Source organism: Myxocyprinus asiaticus, chromosome 48 (genome assembly GCF_019703515.2).
Source record: "Myxocyprinus asiaticus isolate MX2 ecotype Aquarium Trade chromosome 48, UBuf_Myxa_2, whole genome shotgun sequence".
Classification (NCBI taxonomy): Eukaryota; Metazoa; Chordata; class Actinopteri; order Cypriniformes; family Catostomidae; genus Myxocyprinus; species Myxocyprinus asiaticus.
This window is the reverse complement of record NC_059391.1, coordinates 17,982,186-18,003,520: the sequence shown is the minus strand read 5'-3', so window position 1 is coordinate 18,003,520 and position 21,335 is coordinate 17,982,186. Positions and strand designations below refer to the sequence as shown.

General features: G+C 40.0%; 1 protein-coding gene and 1 long non-coding RNA gene across 3 annotated transcripts; both read right to left on the bottom strand.

Annotated features, from left to right (window-relative positions):
- Nucleotides 1-695: 695 nt before the first annotated feature.
- On the bottom strand, nucleotides 696-20,828 carry LOC127437822 (G1/S-specific cyclin-D2-like). 2 transcript variants are annotated; one of them, XM_051693022.1, is made up of 5 exons: nucleotides 20,251-20,752; nucleotides 18,698-18,913; nucleotides 15,675-15,834; nucleotides 8,164-8,312; nucleotides 696-1,057 (listed from the first exon to the last, which is right to left on the bottom strand). In XM_051693022.1, exons 1-5 carry the CDS (start codon nucleotides 20,443-20,445, stop codon nucleotides 881-883), a joined length of 897 nt encoding a protein of 298 aa, XP_051548982.1. In that variant the 5' UTR covers nucleotides 20,446-20,752; the 3' UTR covers nucleotides 696-880. The 2 variants fall into 2 exon arrangements, with proteins under 2 accessions (XP_051548982.1, XP_051548983.1); XM_051693023.1 differs by lacking the exon at nucleotides 18,698-18,913 and having other exon boundaries at nucleotides 20,251-20,828.
- Nucleotides 13,835-15,668, bottom strand: LOC127437825 (uncharacterized). The gene is made up of 2 exons (XR_007896618.1): nucleotides 15,078-15,668; nucleotides 13,835-14,883 (listed from the first exon to the last, which is right to left on the bottom strand). It is a non-coding gene; the product is annotated as an uncharacterized LOC127437825 (long non-coding RNA).
- Nucleotides 20,829-21,335: the final 507 nt, after the last annotated feature.

Below are 21,335 nucleotides of genomic sequence, written 5' to 3'. Positions count from 1 at the left end.
AGCCCACAAGAGTGCCTGATATAGAGTAACGTGTACACGCTTGTACATGAGCCAACATACACCACACATAAATGCATGCACACAAGCAGCTTGACAAAAGCTTATTTGAAGTGTCTGTAACTTTAGCATTGAGAAACAATAACTTGCTTGTTTAATAATAATATTAATAATTATTGTAATAAAATAATAATAATTGTCAATTTTCATTACATAAGCCTCTGTTGTCCTTGCAAAAGAGCCCTGCATTCTTAGCCCAAGACTTCTGTCTCATCGCTCCTCTTTAATCAATCTTTCTGGTCCTAATGCACACTTAATAAACAGCCAAGTGAATGGGTGCGTCCATTTAACTGCCTCATGGCACCTCTTTGTGTTTAATTTCAGGCATTCCAACATGAAAAAAAAATATAAAAAAAAAAAAAAAAATATAACAAAAATAACAACAAAATAGGTAAAAACATTGCCCCACTTTTGTACCCTTTCATGCCAGTCTTATACAGTAGACTCTATTTTGAAAAGCCCTTTACACATCACTTTTGCATTAAATATCATATTATTATGTTTACACAATCAGAAGAGTTTGCAAAATACTACACGCTTCCCTTCTAAGAGTCTGAGGCACCGTAGAGCTTTTTGCATCAGTATCAAATCATTTAAAAAATATCTATTTTTATTTATTTTTTTGTATCTAAAATAGCTTTGATTTTTTTTTTTTTTTTTTTTTTTTATCTTACGGGAGCAATTTGTACTGAAAAATGAAGATAAAACTCTACAAAGACTAGCAAGCACTTTTTGTTGGGGTTGTTTGTTTTTTTGTTGTTTTTGTTTTTTGTTGTTTTTTTTTCTTTTCTTGAAGACTGATCACGGCGTTGCAGCAGCAAGCTCACAAATTGATGTCTTGTACATCGGTGGGGGTGCTGGACTGGTCCTGGTCATCAAGTGCTTTTCTGCGGGGTCCACCCTGTTCCTGCTGCTGCTGTTTCTGCTGCTGTCTGCGGCCTTCCCTCAAGTTATTCATCAGCACTCTTTCAATCTGCTCCTGGCATGCCTTTAGCACATCCTGCAACAGCATCAGACACATGCCATTAAACAAACTGTTACTTACATAGGAAATCCAGAAAATACTTTTTTCATCATGGACACTAGTTCAGTATACAATGTGATTAAGAGGAAACGTAAATTCACAAATTTGTTGCCTGCTTACAATGCCACTACAAAATGTAGCTAAAATTCAGTAATATTTCACATACACTACCGGTCAAAAGTTTTGAAACACTTATTCTTTATTATAATTTTTTTATTTTTTTTTTTTCACATTTTAGAATACTAGTAAAGTCATCAAAACTATGGAATACCATAAATGGAACTATGGGAATTATGTTGTGACTAAACAAAATCCAAAATAATTCAAAACTGTGTTATATTTTAGCATCTTCAAAGTAGTCACCCTTTGCCTAGAATTTGCAGACATGTACTCCTGACATTTTCTCAACCAACTTCTTGAGGTATCACCCTGGGATGCTTTTTAAACAATATTGAAGGAGTTCTCATCTATATGCTGGGCACTTATTGGCTGCTTTTCTTTATTATTTGGTCCAAGTCATCAATTTCAAAAATGTATTTTTTTTTTTTTTTTTTTTTAAATAAAATTTTAGTTTTATAATGAAATAAATTAATATGTTGGCACAATTATATTTTTGTCTACAAAACTAATTTCAAACATTTAAGCATACGCCTTCAGATCAAAAGATTTTTAAGATCATGAGAAACATTTCAGTCAGGTGTTTCGGTAGTGTATATTACAAGTGCACATACAATTCAGTGGTTTTTGTTTGGGGACAAGTAACAAACTGTTATTGCATCCTTCCCGAGACTAGTATACATTAACATAAATACATATGCGCCTATAACAATATCAGTTGCCCTGTGAACTGAGCTAACTGTGGTAATGCTTTTGTTTTCAATGTTAATTGCATCCTTTTCCTGTTACTTTGTTTTTCACCCTCTCATTTTCCCAACAGCATGTAATGACCTAAGGGGATCTCACTTGAGCCCACCAGAGTCTTCTTTCTATTTTATAGGACTTAGCATATGCACCTTTACCAACTATAGCCATTGAGACTTAAGAAATTTAAGAAATGCACAATGCAATTATAAACATTCTTGGCCAGCCTGTGGGTGTCTCCAAAGAGCACATGACATACTTAAAATGGCTAACACTCTAGGCCGCTCTGTCCCTAAAATGAGGGTTGATGCCCTCTAGTGAAGCTAAATAGATTTGCTGTGATCAAAGCTCTCCCTCCTGTTTAGTGGGTAGGTCTGAGGCACACCAGGCGTCTGTGGGAAGTTTTGCTGTACACGGCCCATGGGGAGAATGTGTTGCTTGTGAAGAGGCTGCATTCCTTTGACATTTACTGCTAATTAAAAGCTGATGGGCCAAAATCTGAACCTATGCATTTGCTCCTGAGTCAGGCAAGTGTTTCATGCCTGTAGAAGCAGTCTGAAAAAGGCGATCACACAGCAGACTTTTTCTTTTAAATGTCCAAGAACCACCTAAAAGACAGTTAAACAGCGGCAATTGTTGCTCAGCGGCTGTTTTGGGCAGGCATTACTTTTGTTGAAGAAGAGCCTGGTACAACGAGGAGGACATTATTTTCTGTGTTGCTCAGGATGACAATGGCTGCCATCCTAGTAATTTCTCTAGGTCCCTGGTTTCCCACCAAAGTGTGCTGTTATTAGTCATGAAAAATAAATTCCTTTAAGAAAATTAACTAAAGCATAAAACTTGTAAAGGAACTGCATGTGTCTTACCACAAGAATGCCAGGCCCGACTTCTTAAAAGACATTTCCCTGTGTGTTGCTCTTTATAGCTGCAGAACCAAACTCATGCCAAGCCCCAAAGGCTTAATTCAGGCAACTCTAATGGCTTCATTGTGTGACTACTGGTAGAACCAGGACTTGCTCTAGATGAGGCTCTCAATTATTACATCCAGAAGAGGGTGGCACTGGCTAAGCTGCATGATTGGGTGGGTGGTCCCTGCTTTATACAACATCAAAAACACCCTCTATCCCACCGGAACATGGCTACATTTGTTGAAGTCAAAAAAGTTAATGAAAATGTACTGAAACCACAAGGAAAACGCAGCTCTACTGAAGAACCAAGAACAGTCATTGTGATGTAACTCAGTGTGTGCCATCTTGGAGAGAAAAAGCCAAACTGAGAGACCACGTAGAAGCCACTTAAGTAGCCACAGAAAAATATGTTTTTTATTGTGAAGTGAAAGCAAGGATTGCCGGGTTCAGAGCAAGGCCATCACAGCATTGAGAAATGAAAGGGATTAAGAAGTCCCAGAAGCCTAATGCAAGAGGCCAGGGGGCCTAACATATGATTCTGTGTACCAAAAAAGCACTGAACAGAGTAGTCCTCTTTTTAAAAAAATTACTTTTCAGCTGCAAATATCAGCATCCTCTGGCATTATAACTTTAGGCAATGGAGCATTCTCAACATGCCAGACACAAAGTAACTAACATTTCACCTACTTTTAGAAACTACAGAATCTCAAAGTGTTTTCACTGTGCATGAGCTAAACACAAGCACATCAATGTCTTCCTTCCCTGTCAGTAATCCAAACTGGATAACTTTAATTTGACTTGTAATGTAGAGGGGCACAGGAAGCCATGCTACCAACCGGAATCACACAAGAACACCACAAATTCATGTCTAAATGTAAACTGATGTAAGCCAGTGAACTGCATATTTAAAAGAAAGGGAAACTCTAGGACCCATGCCAAGAAGCATCATTTACTGTATGCATTAGCTACAATAACAATGTTTACTGTACACACCCAGTGCCAGGTGGATTATTTATTGTTTTTTTTTTGTTTGTTTTTTTTCATAGAGTGACAATTGAGTATTTGTGGAAACTTCAAGCCAATTTTTTAGCCATCCAGGTTTGGCATGCAACCGTGTACCTTACTTCTGCACACAGTATGATTTACCAGGCATTTCTTAGGCTACACAGACATTCCAAGAGCGACTGGAAGAGGCTGGCTGCCCCTATCATATGTCTACTGGAAACTACAGGCACTGGACACCACAAATGTCAGCAGGGATCCCAGTGGGTAGGCTGGCAGAATCATTTGGCATCAGGTTGACTTTCCTTCATACTCTGTCTGACTGCTCACCTCACCACCACCTCTGCCTCAATCTCGAAGGTCCTCATAGACTGAGGAAAAAGGTTTTTCTGTACTCAAAAATCTTGTTTATTGAGAAATTCAACTAGGTTTCCATTTCTACTTCTCTACTGCCATAGATATCTCTTAGATTTTCCCCATGCTATTCCCATGTTAGTCTCGAATGATTTTTCAGTTATGAAAACAATGAGTCCATTTGTCCTTAATTCTCTTAAAATCTTGAGAAATTTGAATCTATTGAGGCATTTCATGTGTCTGATTTACTATACCAAATAGCAAACCACCACTGTTAGTTACCTCCATTTTATTTCATTTAGACTGGCCTCTATGATTTTACCCTCATAATTCAAACAGAATAACGTAAACACAATTTTGATTGGGTGGGTAAAAATCTGGTTTGACAGAGATCTAAACCATCACACCCTTAACCCCACACCTAACCCCTCCCCCAACTACTCCAGTGTGTTATTTGTCCCAGTCAAATCTAATGTAACATCAAATCTAGGCAATAGCAGACACAGCACAGCTTTTTTTAATCTCAGAAATATTGCAAGATTACACCCTATGTTATCATTCTCTGTGGCTGAAAAGCTGATCAACACTTTTGTCTCTTCTTGAATTGACTATTGCAATGCACTCCTTGCTGGGGTCTCTAAATCCACACTAAATAAACTTCAATATGTGCAAAATTCTGCAATCCTAGACAAGTGATCACATCACTCCTACCTTGGAATCCTTGCACTGGCACCCTGTCAGGTTTTGTGTTGATTTAAAAATTCTCATGCTTACCTACAAGGCTTTGCATGGTTTGGCTCAGTTTTTGTCTGAGCTTTTAATTCTTTATACCCCGAAACATGATCTTCGCTCCTCCAAATCTGGTCTCCTAGCTGTCCTACCTGACACGTATGGTGGGTGACAGGTATTTTTACTCCTAAACTGTGGAACTCACTTTTTAAGATGATATTAGACAAGCACAGACCCTGAGTTTATTTAAATAATCTCTTAAAACATATTATTACAGGAATGCTTTTACTTGATTGATTAATTTTTGTACCGTGTTTTATTATTAACTCTCTTTTTATATGCATGTCTTTTTTCATGCTTTTATTATCTTCTTTTCTCCATGTAAGGTGCCTTGAGAAGCTACTTTTAAAGGTACAGTATGAAAATAAAGTTTATTATTATTATTATTATTATTATTGTTATTATGCAAATTCTATAACTTCTCAACAGAGATACTGTTGCAGTAGTCATAAGAGTTTACAAAGTCTACGATTTGCATCACAGATTAAATATTTTGTTGCCGTCTATGAGTTCCATTTAGGCTCTAGAAATCGGTATGTTCAGGCTAACATGCGTTCCCCCTACCTGCATGTTTTCAAAGGTATGGCTTTTTGGCATGCAGTAATGTGACAAGTTGTTCATGGAGCAAGCAGTTCATTCCTTTTGCCTTGGACCTCACACTCCTCAGACACTGAGCACCTTTACTGCTCTGGAGAACGATTTGTTTTTCTTCAGCCATGGTGTACGACTTCATTCACCACATGCTGGGGCAGCAGGCATTTTACCAGCAACAGTGCACTCTAGGGTATCTTGGAGAAGGTTGAACTCTTCAGGTCAGGGCAGGCATATAATATGTTTCCTAGGTTATTCTTAATTATGCTTTTAATTTCCCCCTAATGAGAAACTAAAGGACCTAAAGGAAAATAAATGAACATGAGGTGGGACAGTATGTGTGAATTTGTTTGCAAGTTAACTGCATAAAGCCATAGTATCCCTGATACATTCCCCTAGCCCTGTGGATTCTCTCCTTACAGTCACCCAGTCAGGGTCAATCCCATTTCACTTCCAGTAATTCAGCGGCTGAATGTGAAATTGAACTGGAGTTGGACCCAAGCCCATAGAGTAAATAGGGGAAATGCACAGCCTCCTCTCACAGTTCCACAGGCACAGCAACAATCACTCCAGTGGCAGCTGATCAGAGGAGGCTGAGCCTCCTCATAAATTATTCAAAAATAACATAACAACAAAAGTGATAAAATGAACAGTGGTTTTAATCAATTTACCTACTAACATAAACAACTCAGATGCGTTTAATGGAAATGTCTTTCATGAATGGTAGCCGGGTGAGTTTAAATTACTGTACGAATTCATATGAATGCCAGAGGAGGCTGATGGCATAAAGCCTCCTGTCATTAGTGAACTGACCAATCAAAATGAATATTTCAAATGACGCAACGTCATCTGGTTCTGTTCAAACAGCGTCCAAAAAGGCCAAACGTAGGCAAAATTAAATTTGCCTCCTTGTGCATTCATAACCAATCATTATCAGAAGTAACCATTCAAGCCTCCATTAATTTATAAATGTTTGCATTGATCGTAGTCTGTAACTGGAGCTGCATCATCTGTTCTGTTCATTTGTTGTATTGACATGTTGAGTTGGTGATCGGATATATTTAAGCAATATCACATGAGCAAGAGTGGATATGGCCCTACATCAGCACTGCTGTGATTCGGCCGCAGGCCGAGTGCCGTAGGTAATCACAGCAGTGCTGATTTAGGGCCGTATAGCATGATTGCGAGTGTGATATTGCTTATATACAACAGTTCAATGAACAAGTAAATCAAAAAAAATTCAGAAAAACTGAGTACGGTCATAAAAACGCATTAGTGTATGGAACTACTTTCTTACGTGACGGATCAGAATCTGCCATTGCTGGTTCAAACCAAATGATGCGTCCAAGCCTTTCGTTAGTAATTCAAAAATGTCACTTCAGAAATAGTATCACGGCTTGTGCTGTTTCTAACAAGTTATTGGATAAACAAGGATGGATGGATGTGTGTGTGAGAGAGAGAGAGAGAGAGAGAGAGAGAGAGAGAGAGAGACGGCGTTTGTGATCACCTGTTGCCACTCCCAAGCAGAGATGCTGTCAGCTTACTGAAGATCAGCTTTCTCAGTCATAAAATAGCTGTCCAAGCGGGGGTATTCCTCTCTATTTCGCGGTAGCCGGTGCGCAAGAGTCGATCACTATAGATACCGCAATGTCCTCCGCCATTTTAAATAGTGTGTATCCAATTTGGACACTCCGGTAAGAGGTAAGCACCTTGAGTTCTGTAATCAATCAGTCTGTTGTGTCTCTCAGCTGTGATGAGCCGTAATGCTGAAGTTGTTCGTTTAAAGCCGTTTAAAGCTATTTCCTAGTGTAGTAGCGATCACGGAGCGCTGTTGTATGTAAACAGTGGCTGACGAGGATTCACTTCACATCACCAACTGGCTCATATTACACACAAAAATGATCTTTTGCCACCACCTGCTGGCTAACATATGTAATGTCAAAAAAAAAAAAAAAAAGACAAACAGTAGCTCTTAACACATCTGCACTGCTCTTACACTTTAGTTTAGAATGGCACGAACACAAGCGGAGTGATACACACACAGTGAAGCATCCAAGTGCTGATGGTGTCAGACCATCAGTGCTCATGGAACGTCTCTCGTCCAATCAGATTCGAGGACTGGAACTAATTGTTGTATATTTTAAGATATCAGGAAGATCATCTGTGTAGGGGAGCATAATTACCAGCAATAAACATACAATAAAACATGATATTTAGACCCACTGCAATCTTTTATTGGTTTGATCTTTCGATAATGATTTATATATTTGCCTCCCCAGAAAATTCTATCACGGACTGCAGCTGACTCAATGCGCTGATTACCAATATCTTTGCAATATGGTGCTACCGGCAGGCAAAAGGAAGAATCTTGTTGGATGTCTTCTGTTTTAAATTACAGTGCAAGCCTTGTTCGCATATGATCACCCATACATTTATTTTTAAATGTATGTGTATGAAAATGAAAATGACCTAGTGTGAAGACTCACAACTGCCTCCATGGAAAACCAATGTACTGTAATAATTAATTAGAAGTTGCATTACTAAAATTGAAATTTATTGTCAAATAGAAATACTCACAACTTCTGTGTTTGTGATCTTTGCAAGCAACTCTGTAAGATTTTCTCCCCACAGCGAGCGGTTAGTGCTGTTGAGCTGAAGGCCACAGATAGCTGCTGCCACGCTGCCCGTTGCAATCATGGATGGAGGGTACATGGCAAAGTTGAAATCTAAAGGGAGAGCAGACCAAGCATTAGGAACTGTCAAGCTTTCAGTTCATATACATGCACTTTATCTGCTACAGAGTCACCATGCATCTTTTTTCCTACAGCAACTTCCTTTGCATTGATGCAGTAAAATGCATAAGAATAGAAATCAAAAATACTAATAAATAAAGGCTCTTTCCATTAGGTCTGTGAACAGTCTTGCTAATGACTGCAGCACAGGATAATGAGGGTTCACTTGGCTTGAAAAGAATCTGAAAAGCACCCCAACCCCCAACCCTCTCCTCCAGTCACCCTTTGCAGATCGGCCCCTTTTCTTCCAGCTCCTAAGTAAATCGTGTGCTACCTATAAAAAAAAAGCCCTATAGCCTTCCGAAAGGATGGAATAAAGAGCCACAGTCCCCCTGCCAGTGCTCACTGCTGTAGGTCCTTTTTCCACGTGTGGTCACAGGCGTACATCTCAAAGACCAATAACCTTGTTAGCTTTCTCACTGTCATTCATAATGCAAATAAGACAGCTTGTGAACGGGCCTGAAGCCGGGGGATTGAAAGAACAGGCAGAAAGAGCTGAACAGCTTCGGCTGTCTGCCCCCTGCCTCATTGATTACTGTCTTCTTTTTCTACAGTTCACACTTTCCCTTTTTTCAGGTCTGTTTTTCAACATTTTTTTTTCTTTAGACACGTACCCCTAAGGTTGGGACCAGTGAATGGCACACATGCTCAGGCTTTGTTGTTACAACAGCCTAGGATTTGTATCAGCATTGCTGCAATTTTTTAGCATATTAATTGAGTGCAGCCACTGGCAGACCTGGGTCTAGTGAGCAAGAGAGTGTGGCCTTATTGTCCAAAATCATCACCTCATCTCATCCAATTGAGAGATGCAACATCAAGCCCTCTCTGTGGATTCCAATTCAAACCGACAGCCTGCACAAAGGATGGGTGTTGGGGGAGGGTGTTGTAGGGGTTAAAACAGCAGGGGTGGCTGAGGGGGGCACTGCTCTACTAAGCATCATTCTTTAGTCGGTGTCCAGACCTTCATAAGGTTTTGGCAGAAGAAAAGAGCCTCCTACCCACCTCATTCCCCCCATGCCATTCCTCTGATGCAGGGCCACCTCTGGGCTCACAGTCCCACAGTCCCTGGCAGTCTTTGCATTACCATATTGCCATATTCAATTGCAAAGCAAATTGTGTGTGATGGCTCGGAGGGTGATTTTTCTTGCCTTTTCTTTTCAGGAAATATCAAAGACGTGGGCTCTTTGATAGATGATGGGCCTTCCCCTCATTGCCTTTTTAACATTCAGAGCCAAACGTTTTCTTGTTTTGTGGCTCAGTGTTGACAAATAAATGAACTTATTATACACTCATCCCATTGTAATTGAATCCAGGCCAGAGAAAAAATTATAGAAGACAAGCTCTGGCCAAGCAGAAAAAAGACAAAACAAATTGCATTACAACTCTTCGGGTCCTTTGCAACAGTAAGACTGTATATAAAATATATGTATGTTGTGTGCTAAGTAGGCTGCAATCTGATTTTTCAAACTCGAGACAAGACAGGTTTGTCAAGGGAACAAGAGTACACGTATGGTAGAGGCAGAGCTGGACACTCTGGTTTGTGAGAGTAGTAAGGGAAGAATGGCTGTATTCTGTGCCTCCTTCACTGATATTCATGCAGAGAATAAACAGTGTAAGTAGCTGAGAGGGGACGCCAGTGATGGAAGGCTTCTAGTAAGCGGCGGCTGGCTGGCCTGGTATACCAGCCTCTCACCCCCTTCAACTGACCATTCTCCTGCCCTTGCTATACTGCATCTCCAGACCTGTGCCAACACAGCCAACTCCTTGGTGGGCGCAATGCGCTGTATATGCATTTAACATGTAAATATATGAAGCGTTCGGAAAGTTGAGAAACAGCCAAAGAGAGCGATGATTTGAGGGGCAATAAATCAACTGCCAGGCTTCCATGCAGATGCAAAGTTTACAAATCGATGAATTCACAGTAAGTCCCATTTTGAGCAGCCACATTCGAGTGATTGATAAAGGTCAAACATAAACATTTTGGATTTGACATCATAGTATATCACCCACCGCAGTCCACAGTGAAATGGAACAAGTCACTTAAAGCGTGAAAGTAAGCATTTTTAAAGACAGAGGGTAAACTATTGTGGAACATAGCAAGAGGGGCTGCATGCTAAAGCTTCTGCTCTATGTTTGTTTCTGTTAAGATTATTTGCTGTTACTATACGTATTCCAATAAATGCTAGTTCATTGGAACAGACAAAACACTCCTCCTGTTTATTAAACCTATGCAATACTGTACTGCATAGGATTATTTTTTAATAACTTGCATTTTGTTATGGGGCTATATGGAAATTGCAATTGCAATCAGTAAAAGAAAGCATGATTCATCAGACCAGGCCACCTTCTTCCATTGTTCCATGGCCCAGTTCTGATGCTCATGTGCCCATTGTGGGCACTTTCGGCGGTGGACAGGGGTCAGCATGGGCACTCTGACCGGTCTGCGGCTACGAAGCAAGCTGTGATGCACTGTGTGTTCTGACACCTTTCTATCATGGCCAGCATTAAGTTTTTCAGCAATTTGTGCTTCAGTAGCTCTTCTGTGGGATCGGACCAGATGGTCTAGCCTTCGTTCCCCACATGCATCAGTGTGCCTTGGGTGCCCATGACCCTGTCGCTGGTTCACCGGTTGTCCTTCCTTGGACTACACTTTTGGTAGGTACTAACCGCTGCATACCGGGAACACCCCAAAAGACCTGCCGTTTTGGAGATGCTCTGACCCAGTCGTCTAGCCATCACAATTTGGCCCTTGTCAGATCCTTACGCTTGCCAATATTTGAAATTCAAGAACTGACTGTTCACTTGCTGCCTAATATATCCCACCCCTTGACAGGTGCTATTGTAATGAGATAATAAATGTTAATCACTTCACCTGTCAGTGGTTTTAATGTTGTGGCTGATCAGTGTATTTAGATTACACTAACTACCTTTCTCTTGTTGATCCTGAGAAAGGTCCAATCTGTCACAAATCTTTAACTAAGTAATTTCATCAAAAGTGGTGTGTTGGTCTGCCCTGTCAAGGCACAGTAACGCAGATGAATTGAAAACAGGAATTCTCTTTGACTGTTAAAATCCTGTAACAACTTGTTTCAGTATTGCTCCAGTACTGAGTCTTGAGCAACAGCAGTCAGGGCAGTGTGGGAGAGAAAACACAGCCTCTTGAGTGAGAAATAAATTGGTAGATTTAATTTTCAGGCCTCCTTAACTCACAACCAGTCACTAGTTATTTATTTTTCCAATGGCATTTCATTGATAGAACAAGTAAACAGCTGAAGAAAGATGAGATGATCTCTACCCACAAAACACTGTTCCCCATCATGAAGCAATTCTGGATTTGCTTTTGTCATGGCCCCAATGACCATCAGCATTAATGTGGTCCCCATAACATAATTCTTTCCATTACATTGTTTTTCTTAAGACAGCTTAACAATTGCCTGATGTTTGAAGTTTGCCACCCATATTGTGAAACCTTCCTGACCATGTGACGTATAGAATTTGTTACAAAAAGCATTTTAGGCTTGGAGTAAATATTAGCCAAATTAAGACTTTTGGCAGTTTTGTGGTTTTGATTAGTATGGAAAAACACCACAAACCACTTAAGCATGACAGGAAAATTATTTGGTGAATGATGTACTGCACTGTTTTTGCTGCATGGACGAAATAAATTATTCAAGGCATTCAAACTAAGACGACTCAAAGTTAGCTGTGAATAATCAAACTTTCCTCTACCCACAAAAACCAGTGCTTTCCAGCTGTACCCAGAAATGAAGGGGGATACTTTTTAGGCAAAGGCTGACTTAATTCTACCATAAGGACTAAAGTAATGAGATTTTATGTAAGTTGGAGTGTTCAGCTATATCTTCTTACTTCTAATATCATACCGTGTCTGATGTCTGTTCTACCTATACATCTACAGCCAATCTTTGAAGAAGTAGAGGGGGTGCAGTGTGTTTAACAGGATGAATGGGGTATAATCGCTTTTAATGAGCTTGTTCCTGTATAGGCCTGCGACAGACTGCCCTCCGGAGAAATGTTTTATCGGGTGAACCTTCTGTACTGACCCTTACATGCCTCTGCATATGAAATGGAGGGTCGTTCCTTTTGTCTCCTTTCTTGGAGTCTCTTGCCGAGCCTTCCAGCCATTTGCATATATCTGAAAGGCCCCTCCATGTTAATACCGAACTGGTCTATGCTGCGTTACCAAATCTCACCAAGTGCTCTAAACGGAACTATTTTATCAAAAGCATTAAAAATTAGCTGTCTTTTTTCCACCCTCTTCTTTTCTCATTCAGATACAGGGGCCTTGATTTATGCATGTCTCAGAAAATAAGGGGATGCTTCAGCAAAGAATGCAGCAGTCAAGGCATCTTCCTGGCAAATAAAATCTTCTGGACACCCCGCAAATCCCTGTTGTTAAAATATAAACTAGTTTATGTATTGCTCAACACAAAAGGGTGTGTTTCACTAGCATCTCTTATTCTCTAAACTTTCTTCTTCTCCCAGCAATCACCAATCCTAATAAACACAAGTGATGGATTGTCCCTTCAAAATGATTCAAACCAGTTTCTATGGACTCTGTCAATGACTCATGTCAGAACAGTTTCACATCAAATTTACAATATCTTCTGCACAATCCACATCAAATGTTCCATGTTTAAAGACCTGCCAGTTTTCACACTCTTCTTCTTATACAACTTTCTCAAAGTTGGATTCACTCCTGAATTTCTTGGGGAGCTCAGAAACCCCAGGGAGGAAGAGAGAAGCCTGGGGGAACAAGGGTGGTGCACTGGATCCCATTACCGCCTATGGTGATGTCGGGTGCAGGCTTGGCTGGGAGAACCAGCCCCACAAAGGCTCCTGATTATGGGAAAGTCGTCATGCCCTGGAGCATCTGGGAGGCGTGAGAAGAGGGGATAAGATATGAAACCATGACATGCTTCACTGTTTGGCTCAGCTAGAACAATACACTCCTCATGTTTTCTCACCCTCCTCTCATCTGCATGTTTGATCTCTTAAAGCTGGTCCACCTATAAGAGCACAGACAGTGTAACCATTGGCTCACCAGCATGTAGGAATGGCCTTAACTATAAAACTGCCCTTTGAAGTGTCACAGCATTCAGGGCTAGCCACTGATATGCCCGCCAAACATACCATACCATGCTCTCCATTACACATCACTATTTCAGTACACATAGTTTCACATGAATGTAATGAGATAATGAGATGAGGTATTTGATCATTTGCAACAAGAACCTGAATAAAGTTACCAAAGATACTAACCCACAGAAGTTGACTTTAATTTCAGGTTTAGCAAACGAAAATATGGATATTGTTAAACACCCATTGAAGTGAAGATGCAAGATATCAGCACAAACTTGACTTGGCTTTCAAAACACCAAGGGAAGACAAATACAAACCATTCAAAGAACATGCAAAAGTGGTGACAAGTTACCGAATACTTTTTGGAACTTTTTAATTTTCCTTTTATATTCTCAGTTTATAATCATTTATTTACATTTACATTTACATTTATTCATTTGGCAGACACTTTTATCCAAAGCAACTTACAAGAGAGGAAAACGTAAGCGAATCATCTTAGGAGACAGTGGTATGAAAAGTGCTGTATTACAAAGTATCACTAGCATCACAGTCATAGTATTCAAAACAGAATAAAGTGCAACAGAAATGTTTTTATTTTTTTAATGACTGGTTAAGTGCTCATGGAAAAGATGTGTTTTTAGTCGTTTTTTGAACACAGAGAGTGAGTCAGCTTCACGGATGGAGTTGGGAAGGTCATTCCACCAACGTGGTATGATGAAGCTGAAAGTCCGGGAAAGTGTTTTGGTGCCTCTTTGTGTTGGTACAACAAGGCGACGTCCTTAGCCGACCGCAGACTTCTAGTGGGCGTGTAGCTCTGCATAAATGAATTTAGGTATGCTGGAGCAGACCCAGTAACTGTTCTGTATGCCAGCATCAGAGCCTTGAACTTGATACGTGCATCAACCGGTAGCCATTGGAGAGAGACAAGGAGTGGTGTAACATGTGCTCTCTTTGGTTCATTAAAGACCAGACGTGCTGCTGCATTCTGGATCATTTGGAGGGGTCTAGTTGCACATGCAGGGAGGCCTGCAATGAGAGCGTTACAGTAGTCCAGTCTAGTTATGACAAGTGACTGGACAAGCAGTTGTGTGGCATGTTCAGAGAGGAAGGATCTTATCTTCCTGATATTGTAGAGTGTAAATCAACATGATCTTGCGGTCTTTGAGATGTGGTCTGTGAAATTTAGTCTGTTGTCGATGGTTACCCCTAGATTTCTGACCGATTTGGAAGGCGTTACTGTAGTTGCACCCAGCAGCGCGGTGATGTTGTGTTCAACATCAGGGTTGGCTGGAAAGACAAGGAGTTCAGTCTTGGCTGGGTTGAGTTGCAGGTGGTGCTCCTTCACCCAGGCCGAGATGTCCGCCAGGCAGGCAGAAATTCGAGTAGTCACTGTGGTGTCGTTGGGCTGGAAAGACAAGTAGAGTTGCGTGTCATCAGCGTAACAGTGGTAAGAGAAACCATGTGCCTGAATGATGGGTCCCAGTGATGTTGTGTATACAGAGAAGAGAAGTGGCCCAAGCACTGATCCCTGAGGTACCCCAGTAAGTAGCTGATGTGGCTTGGATACCTCACCTCTCCAGGCTACCTTGAAGGACCTACCTGAGAGATAGGAATTAAACCAGTCAAGCACACTTCCTGTGATGCCCAGCGAGGAGAGGGTAGAGAGCAAGATCTGATGGTTGACTGTGTCAAAGGCTGCAGAAAGGTCCAGCAGAATCAGGACTGATGGTCTTGATTCAGCTTTCGCCCGTCTCAGCGACTCGGTGACAGACAGCAGGGCAGTCTCGGTGGAGTGTCCACTTTTAAAGCCTGACTGATTGTCATCCAACAATTTATTTGTTACATCTGGAGTGCAGTAGTGTACTGTTGTTGCATAATTAAACACACCACTGTAACTAATGGATCTGCAATAATGTTCATCTTGAGATGTAATGTGATGATGTGTTGTTTTAAATTAATGGAAAATGGTAAAAGGCTTTAAATACTTTACTCATGGATTAGTAGAACTGACTAATAACACAGTGGCTGACCCTAAACCTAATTTGTAGGTTGTGAAGTACACTTGCTACACATTGAAGATTTTGTTTGAAATCAGAACTGGATACAAGTACTTTAGTGTGCTGCACAAAGTTAAATAATCTATGCTGCCATATATTTATGTAAAAAACGTGTACATCATTGAATACAGTACATTACCTGTTGCACACAGTGCAATGAAAGTCTGCACATGTTTACGGATCAGGTCCAGCTTATCCTCAGGCAGAGGAAGTTTCCTCATTATGTGCTCAATAAAGTCATTGGGAGTGACAGCAGCCAGGTTCCACTTCAATTTTCCTAGGACAACCAGTTCCCAGTCCTATAAAGCACGGATGAGGAAAGAGGCAATATCACTATAGATCCAAACCTAAATCATTTGTTATTTGTATCAAAGACTAGTAATGTATGAATACAGTATAAATTTGCAATACCTGAAGTACTCAGAGCTCAGTCTTAAAGTAAATTTAGTCTATAAAAGTCTATAAAAATTTTACATCCCAGTGGCTTCCTGTCCCTAGATGTTTTCCATAATCCTCACAACAGTGGATGTTCACAAGATCTAAATACCGTACTATTAAGATGTTGGGTATTGGCATAACATTCTGTATGGACCATTCAGACAGAAGGCCTCATGAACCAATTTACTTGACAATGTAAGGGACAAAACGTTATCAGCCTCTGCTCTTAGTTATCCATCCAATATGTTATTGGTACAGTAAACATTTGAGCAAGACTCGGTTTGGCGTTGGTTAAGCAAATCTACAAACTAGTCCCACACTGCCGATGGTAGAGGCACTCTCAATGCAGAACATGAATTTTCTTTGACCTAACTCACAATGACTAGTATAAACTTAAGATGTTCACTGTCATTTGGCTTCAGACAAGAGGAAGACAGCAACCTTCAAATCCCCACCCCCTTGCTGTTTTAAGTGGGGTGAGTAACAGGGTAGCAAGTGACTAATTGGGGAAAAATTGCATTCACAGGGACAGTCCTTGTGACTGAGCACTCGATCAGATGGAGGTGGTTTTCACCACAAGTGAACCACATGCACTTTAGTCATGAGATGGTCCAATATAGTTGCCATTTCCTCCGGAGACTTAAAGGTCTTCATGACTGCTCTACACTATTGATCAAGGATCATGCCGAACTTATAACTCTGCAACAGCTTGCTTAGGGATCAAGAACACAATGGCAGCCAACCATGATTCATGACGCATGTTTTCTCCACTTCCTCTCTTTGCTGGATTTCACTGGTGAGTGACTCACTCAAAAGTACAAACAGCTACACGTTCCTTTCTGTTATCATCTCAGGGAAGGAGCCTGATATGAGCATGAGGCTTGATGACATACTGGAGCCACAATCACTCAATAAACTACTGACTCTTGTTAAACCAAGAGGGGTTTGATGGAATGTAATCTATGAGCAGAGGTGTTCTTCAAAAGACATGCTTTTGTGAGAAAGAGCTGTTATGTTTAAACTGTCATTTTGGATCTGTCTGGAACTAAGTTGTAGGGTACTGCAGTAAAAAGGTATGTATGATTCATTTGGTGTGTGTTGCATTGCTAAGTGGGAAGAAAATTATGGCAACTAGTGAAGACTTGATGCTACATAACGAGATGTGAGTAAATTATTGTGTACCTATATTGTCCATCTCCATCTTTAGTCATACTTTGAACACATTACTTAACACACCAGTTTTAAGTAACTTAAGAAGGACACTAATGTCTTTAGTGGACTAACAACTCTATAGTCCAGTATCACCTTCCTAGTGATCTGAGGCCAGGCCAAAAGCTCAGTGACACTCTTGCAACACTGCCTTGATGCAGGAACCCACTTCCTCCTTTTGAGCCTTCCAATCGTACCTCCAGGCTGTCACTGCGGTTTCATTTACAAGAACGTCTTGCCAGCTTACAAGGACAAAAATTAAGATGTGACTATGACAGCTGATCTCTGGCTTCCTGCATCTGTAGTACTTTACACACCAGCAGCAGCTCCAGCAAAAAAATAAATTAAAATAAAATAAAAAAATAACAATGGGCCAAGCTGTGAAAAATACAGGAGGTGGCCCACAGCAGCAATTTGATGTGGACTCTAATAAATTTTATCTTTGGCCTGTGCTTCAGGGGCTCTGCCCATTTCCGTCAGAAAGACACTGATGAGCCAGTAGTGTCAAGAGCTATGAAAAACTTCCTGACACTGTGGTAAGTGCAGACTCAACACAGTCAAACTTTCGTATGCAACACTGTACTGTTCCTTTTTATTATATATTTTTATTTAGACAACTGTTCTAAACTGAGCAGTGTTTACACAATGCAGCAAAGGAGGCATCATTGTTATTTAACCAGCACATTTTGCCATTATTTCTATGATTTATTCCGTCTTCAATTATCCAATACATGCTATTTTTACTGGAACTTTTCCTTATCCATGTATAGACTTATGTAGCACCATAAGAGGGCACAATTGTATTTGGTCAATTCAGAAGAACCAAGCAATTCAGCAATTGTGATTTCTTCAAAGAGGAAAACCTAAAACAATAATTTACTTGTATGTTGTCCCATACACATTACTAGAAGCTGTTTAATTAACAATTAGATTAGTTTAATGTGACATTTGCTAAAACAAGTAGTCAGGCCATATCACTCTTTTGACAGTCACTTCAAATTACTAGTACAGAAGGGCTCCTGTAAAAAATATCTAATTTGGTATATTAAGATTAAGCAAGTCTGCTGATATTTACAGGTAGAACAAAACATCTGCCCTGATGTAGCTGTGGGTTGCATTGTTGCCACTAGATGGCATAATAGCCCTTTGATGCATTGCAACGCTCTCCAAAATGCCTAGTTGATATGAATGAATATTTGTGAAGAACATCCATCAGTCGGTAGAATATTTTGTATAACAGAACCTAGGCTTGGCTTTAGTCTTCATTTATATTTGTAACTGATTTCTGTACATTTACAAATGAAAACTCATAAAATCTAAGTTATCACAAATTGCTGTATATTTCTTTTAGCATTTACTTAAAATGCTCTTGTAAGAAAGATGACTAGTTATGCAATTAAATTACCCAGAACAACAGTCTGTTACTGTAAATATTGATGAATAAAGAAATAAACTGTTAGCAATTAATATTTGGGAAAATTGAGTGGGGGCACTTAAAATTGATTCGGTGCTTACCAGCAGTTCCTGCGGTCTGATTGAGTTATCAGTGTAGATGCACAGCTTCTCTGCAGTTAATGGACGCGTCTCTTTCAATTTAGAAGCAAGAAACATGCACACTGCGCCGAGCAACTGCAAGTTACATTTTCTTGTTGGTACCACCGCTAAAAATCGGTCCAAGTAGTTCATAGCCAGTGGAAAAACTTCTTCCTCGCATTTCTGTTCCTCGCAGACCTGGAAAGGGCAGGGCATAACTTAATAAGTTCAGAGGAAAAAAATGCACGTGGCCGACAGAGTTAGGTTAATTTATATTACTCACGATAACTGCAAGTATAGAACAGTTATCATTAGCAAACGAAATACATAGTACTGTCCATCCATTGCATACATATAAGGTTGTAAATCGTCACGGTAACGATAGGGATCGATTCCAAAAAACTTGCTATTCTTATGTTATCAATATATTATAACTGTATAAATTGAATGGATGAAAATGGGACTCTTAACAACTTTGTCAATAGACTCGCATTCCTTTGGTTCATTTAGTAAGAAATGAATTCAAGTCACAATCACTCGAGCCAAAAAACACCCATGCAACACAGTGCGGGACCTGATTTTTTAATTCGTCATATTTTCATAAAATATTTAAAAATATTAATAAATTGCCCACGTCTGCAATATATATCTCTAAATATTCAGCATTCCTCTTTACATCATTCCCGACAATTGACAGACTATTAAATCGACGTTTTATACGGTTAAAATAGCAATTTTTAAACGAAGTAGCATGCGGTCTGAGATGAGTGCGTCACCATCAGACCGAAATATTCTTTTCAAAAATTTTTATAAATTATCCTGCTCGACTCACTTGACCATTTAAAGCATGAAAATAAAGCTAAAGTCCTCCTCTAACGTTTCCAACACTCGAATATTAGAAATATAAAAGATTCTGACAAAAACCGAACTTAATTCCAAGGCTATCGACTTCGATCAGCATGGGTTAAGCAGCATCGAGGGCCCTCGCCCCTTCCGCAACCGTACATTTGGAAAAATTATACAAAATTGTAGAAAAGTAATTCACGCAATATTCAACCACATCTATATACCTTAAACGCTTATTTATCGAGCCATGCACATGTGAAGAGTTGTTATGAACATTTTGTTGCGATAAAGTTGTTGTGAAAGAAAAACCAACATGGCGATGGTTGTAGCACAGCGGCAAGCATTGAACTGCATACGTGTGCATGGAAATATTTATCCTAAAAATAAATAAATAACATTTAGAAGCATGATTCTCTCCTATGTGTTAACACAACGGAACACTTTTAAAATGAAGCGCTTATAATCCCTGACATATGTTTATAACTTCCATCCCTTCCAAATCGTGAACTTGGTCCAAATTCAGCGCGTATGACAGCAATAAAATAAATAACCCGACAAAATCGGATCTGCCCCTATGGAAATTTCATATAGTTCCATTAGTTCCATTTTACAATGCTAACATGCCAGAACAAAAACGTTTTGAAGATAAGGTGTAAGCACGGAAATGATCGGATATGTAAACTACAAACCTCCAACATCCAAGTTGCCACCATCCTCCGCATAAAGGGCTGAATGTCTTTCTGAACGCATTTAAAATATGAACAGTGGGGAAGAAATCTCTCTTCGATGGTCAACAAGCTCTGCAGTACCCTGTCATCATATAGAAGATTCGGGTCAGGACGGGCTCTTACAATGGTGTCCATCTCGAGACAAAGCAGTTCCATGATTGTTACAGTCCTTTCGATCTCAAATATGTCTATACAGCGAAATAAAATGGTCACGAATTGACAAAAAGAGGAGAAAGGACTTCTCGGGGATATAAAATCAGTCTACAGTGCTGTCCAGGTTAGTCCTGTTCCTTTTGCAAACTTTTCCCCAGTAGTCTCTTTCTCCGCTCTGCTCCTCTCGCTGCAACATTTGAGGTCTGCAGATGTAAGGCAGTGTGACGCAAGCTTCACAAGCAGATCTTATTATTGGCCAGACGCAACATGCTCAATCTTCCTCTTCTTTTTCCTCCCTATTGGTCTGGTAATAACAGAATCAATATCCCTAATGTCCAGAAAGACAATATTGGCTGTATATTTGTAAATCATGCAAAAAGTCAATCTTTAGTTAACTCACACCAGCATGAGCTTTAATATCAACTGACCAACACAGGGTAAACACAAACATAGACAGCACGCATCAACACACACACAAACACATACAACTTATATATCGTTTCTGAAAGTGTTCTCGAGATAACAATGAGAAAGTGTGTGTGTGTGTGGGGGGGGGGGGGGGGGGGGGGGGATTAATGGTTTTGGGTTAATCATGTGATGGTATGACTTATTGTCAGATCAAAGCCTACTACAATAACTGTGCAACAGTGATCCTTGTCAAATATTTATGCAAACAATAATAATAAAAAAGAGTCAAAACTTCTTTCTTTGACTTTAACGGGACTAAAACTTCACCTCATCATCGCAAAGTCTAAATAGAGCTATCTTACATGAAGCAGCAACGCCTGTGGTCAATGAGATAGCTTTCTAGGAAATGCAGCGAAAGCATGAAGCAACGCTCTCTCGTCAGAGATAGCAGCTGAATGATAGCTATTCTCGTTAGCTGCCCCCAA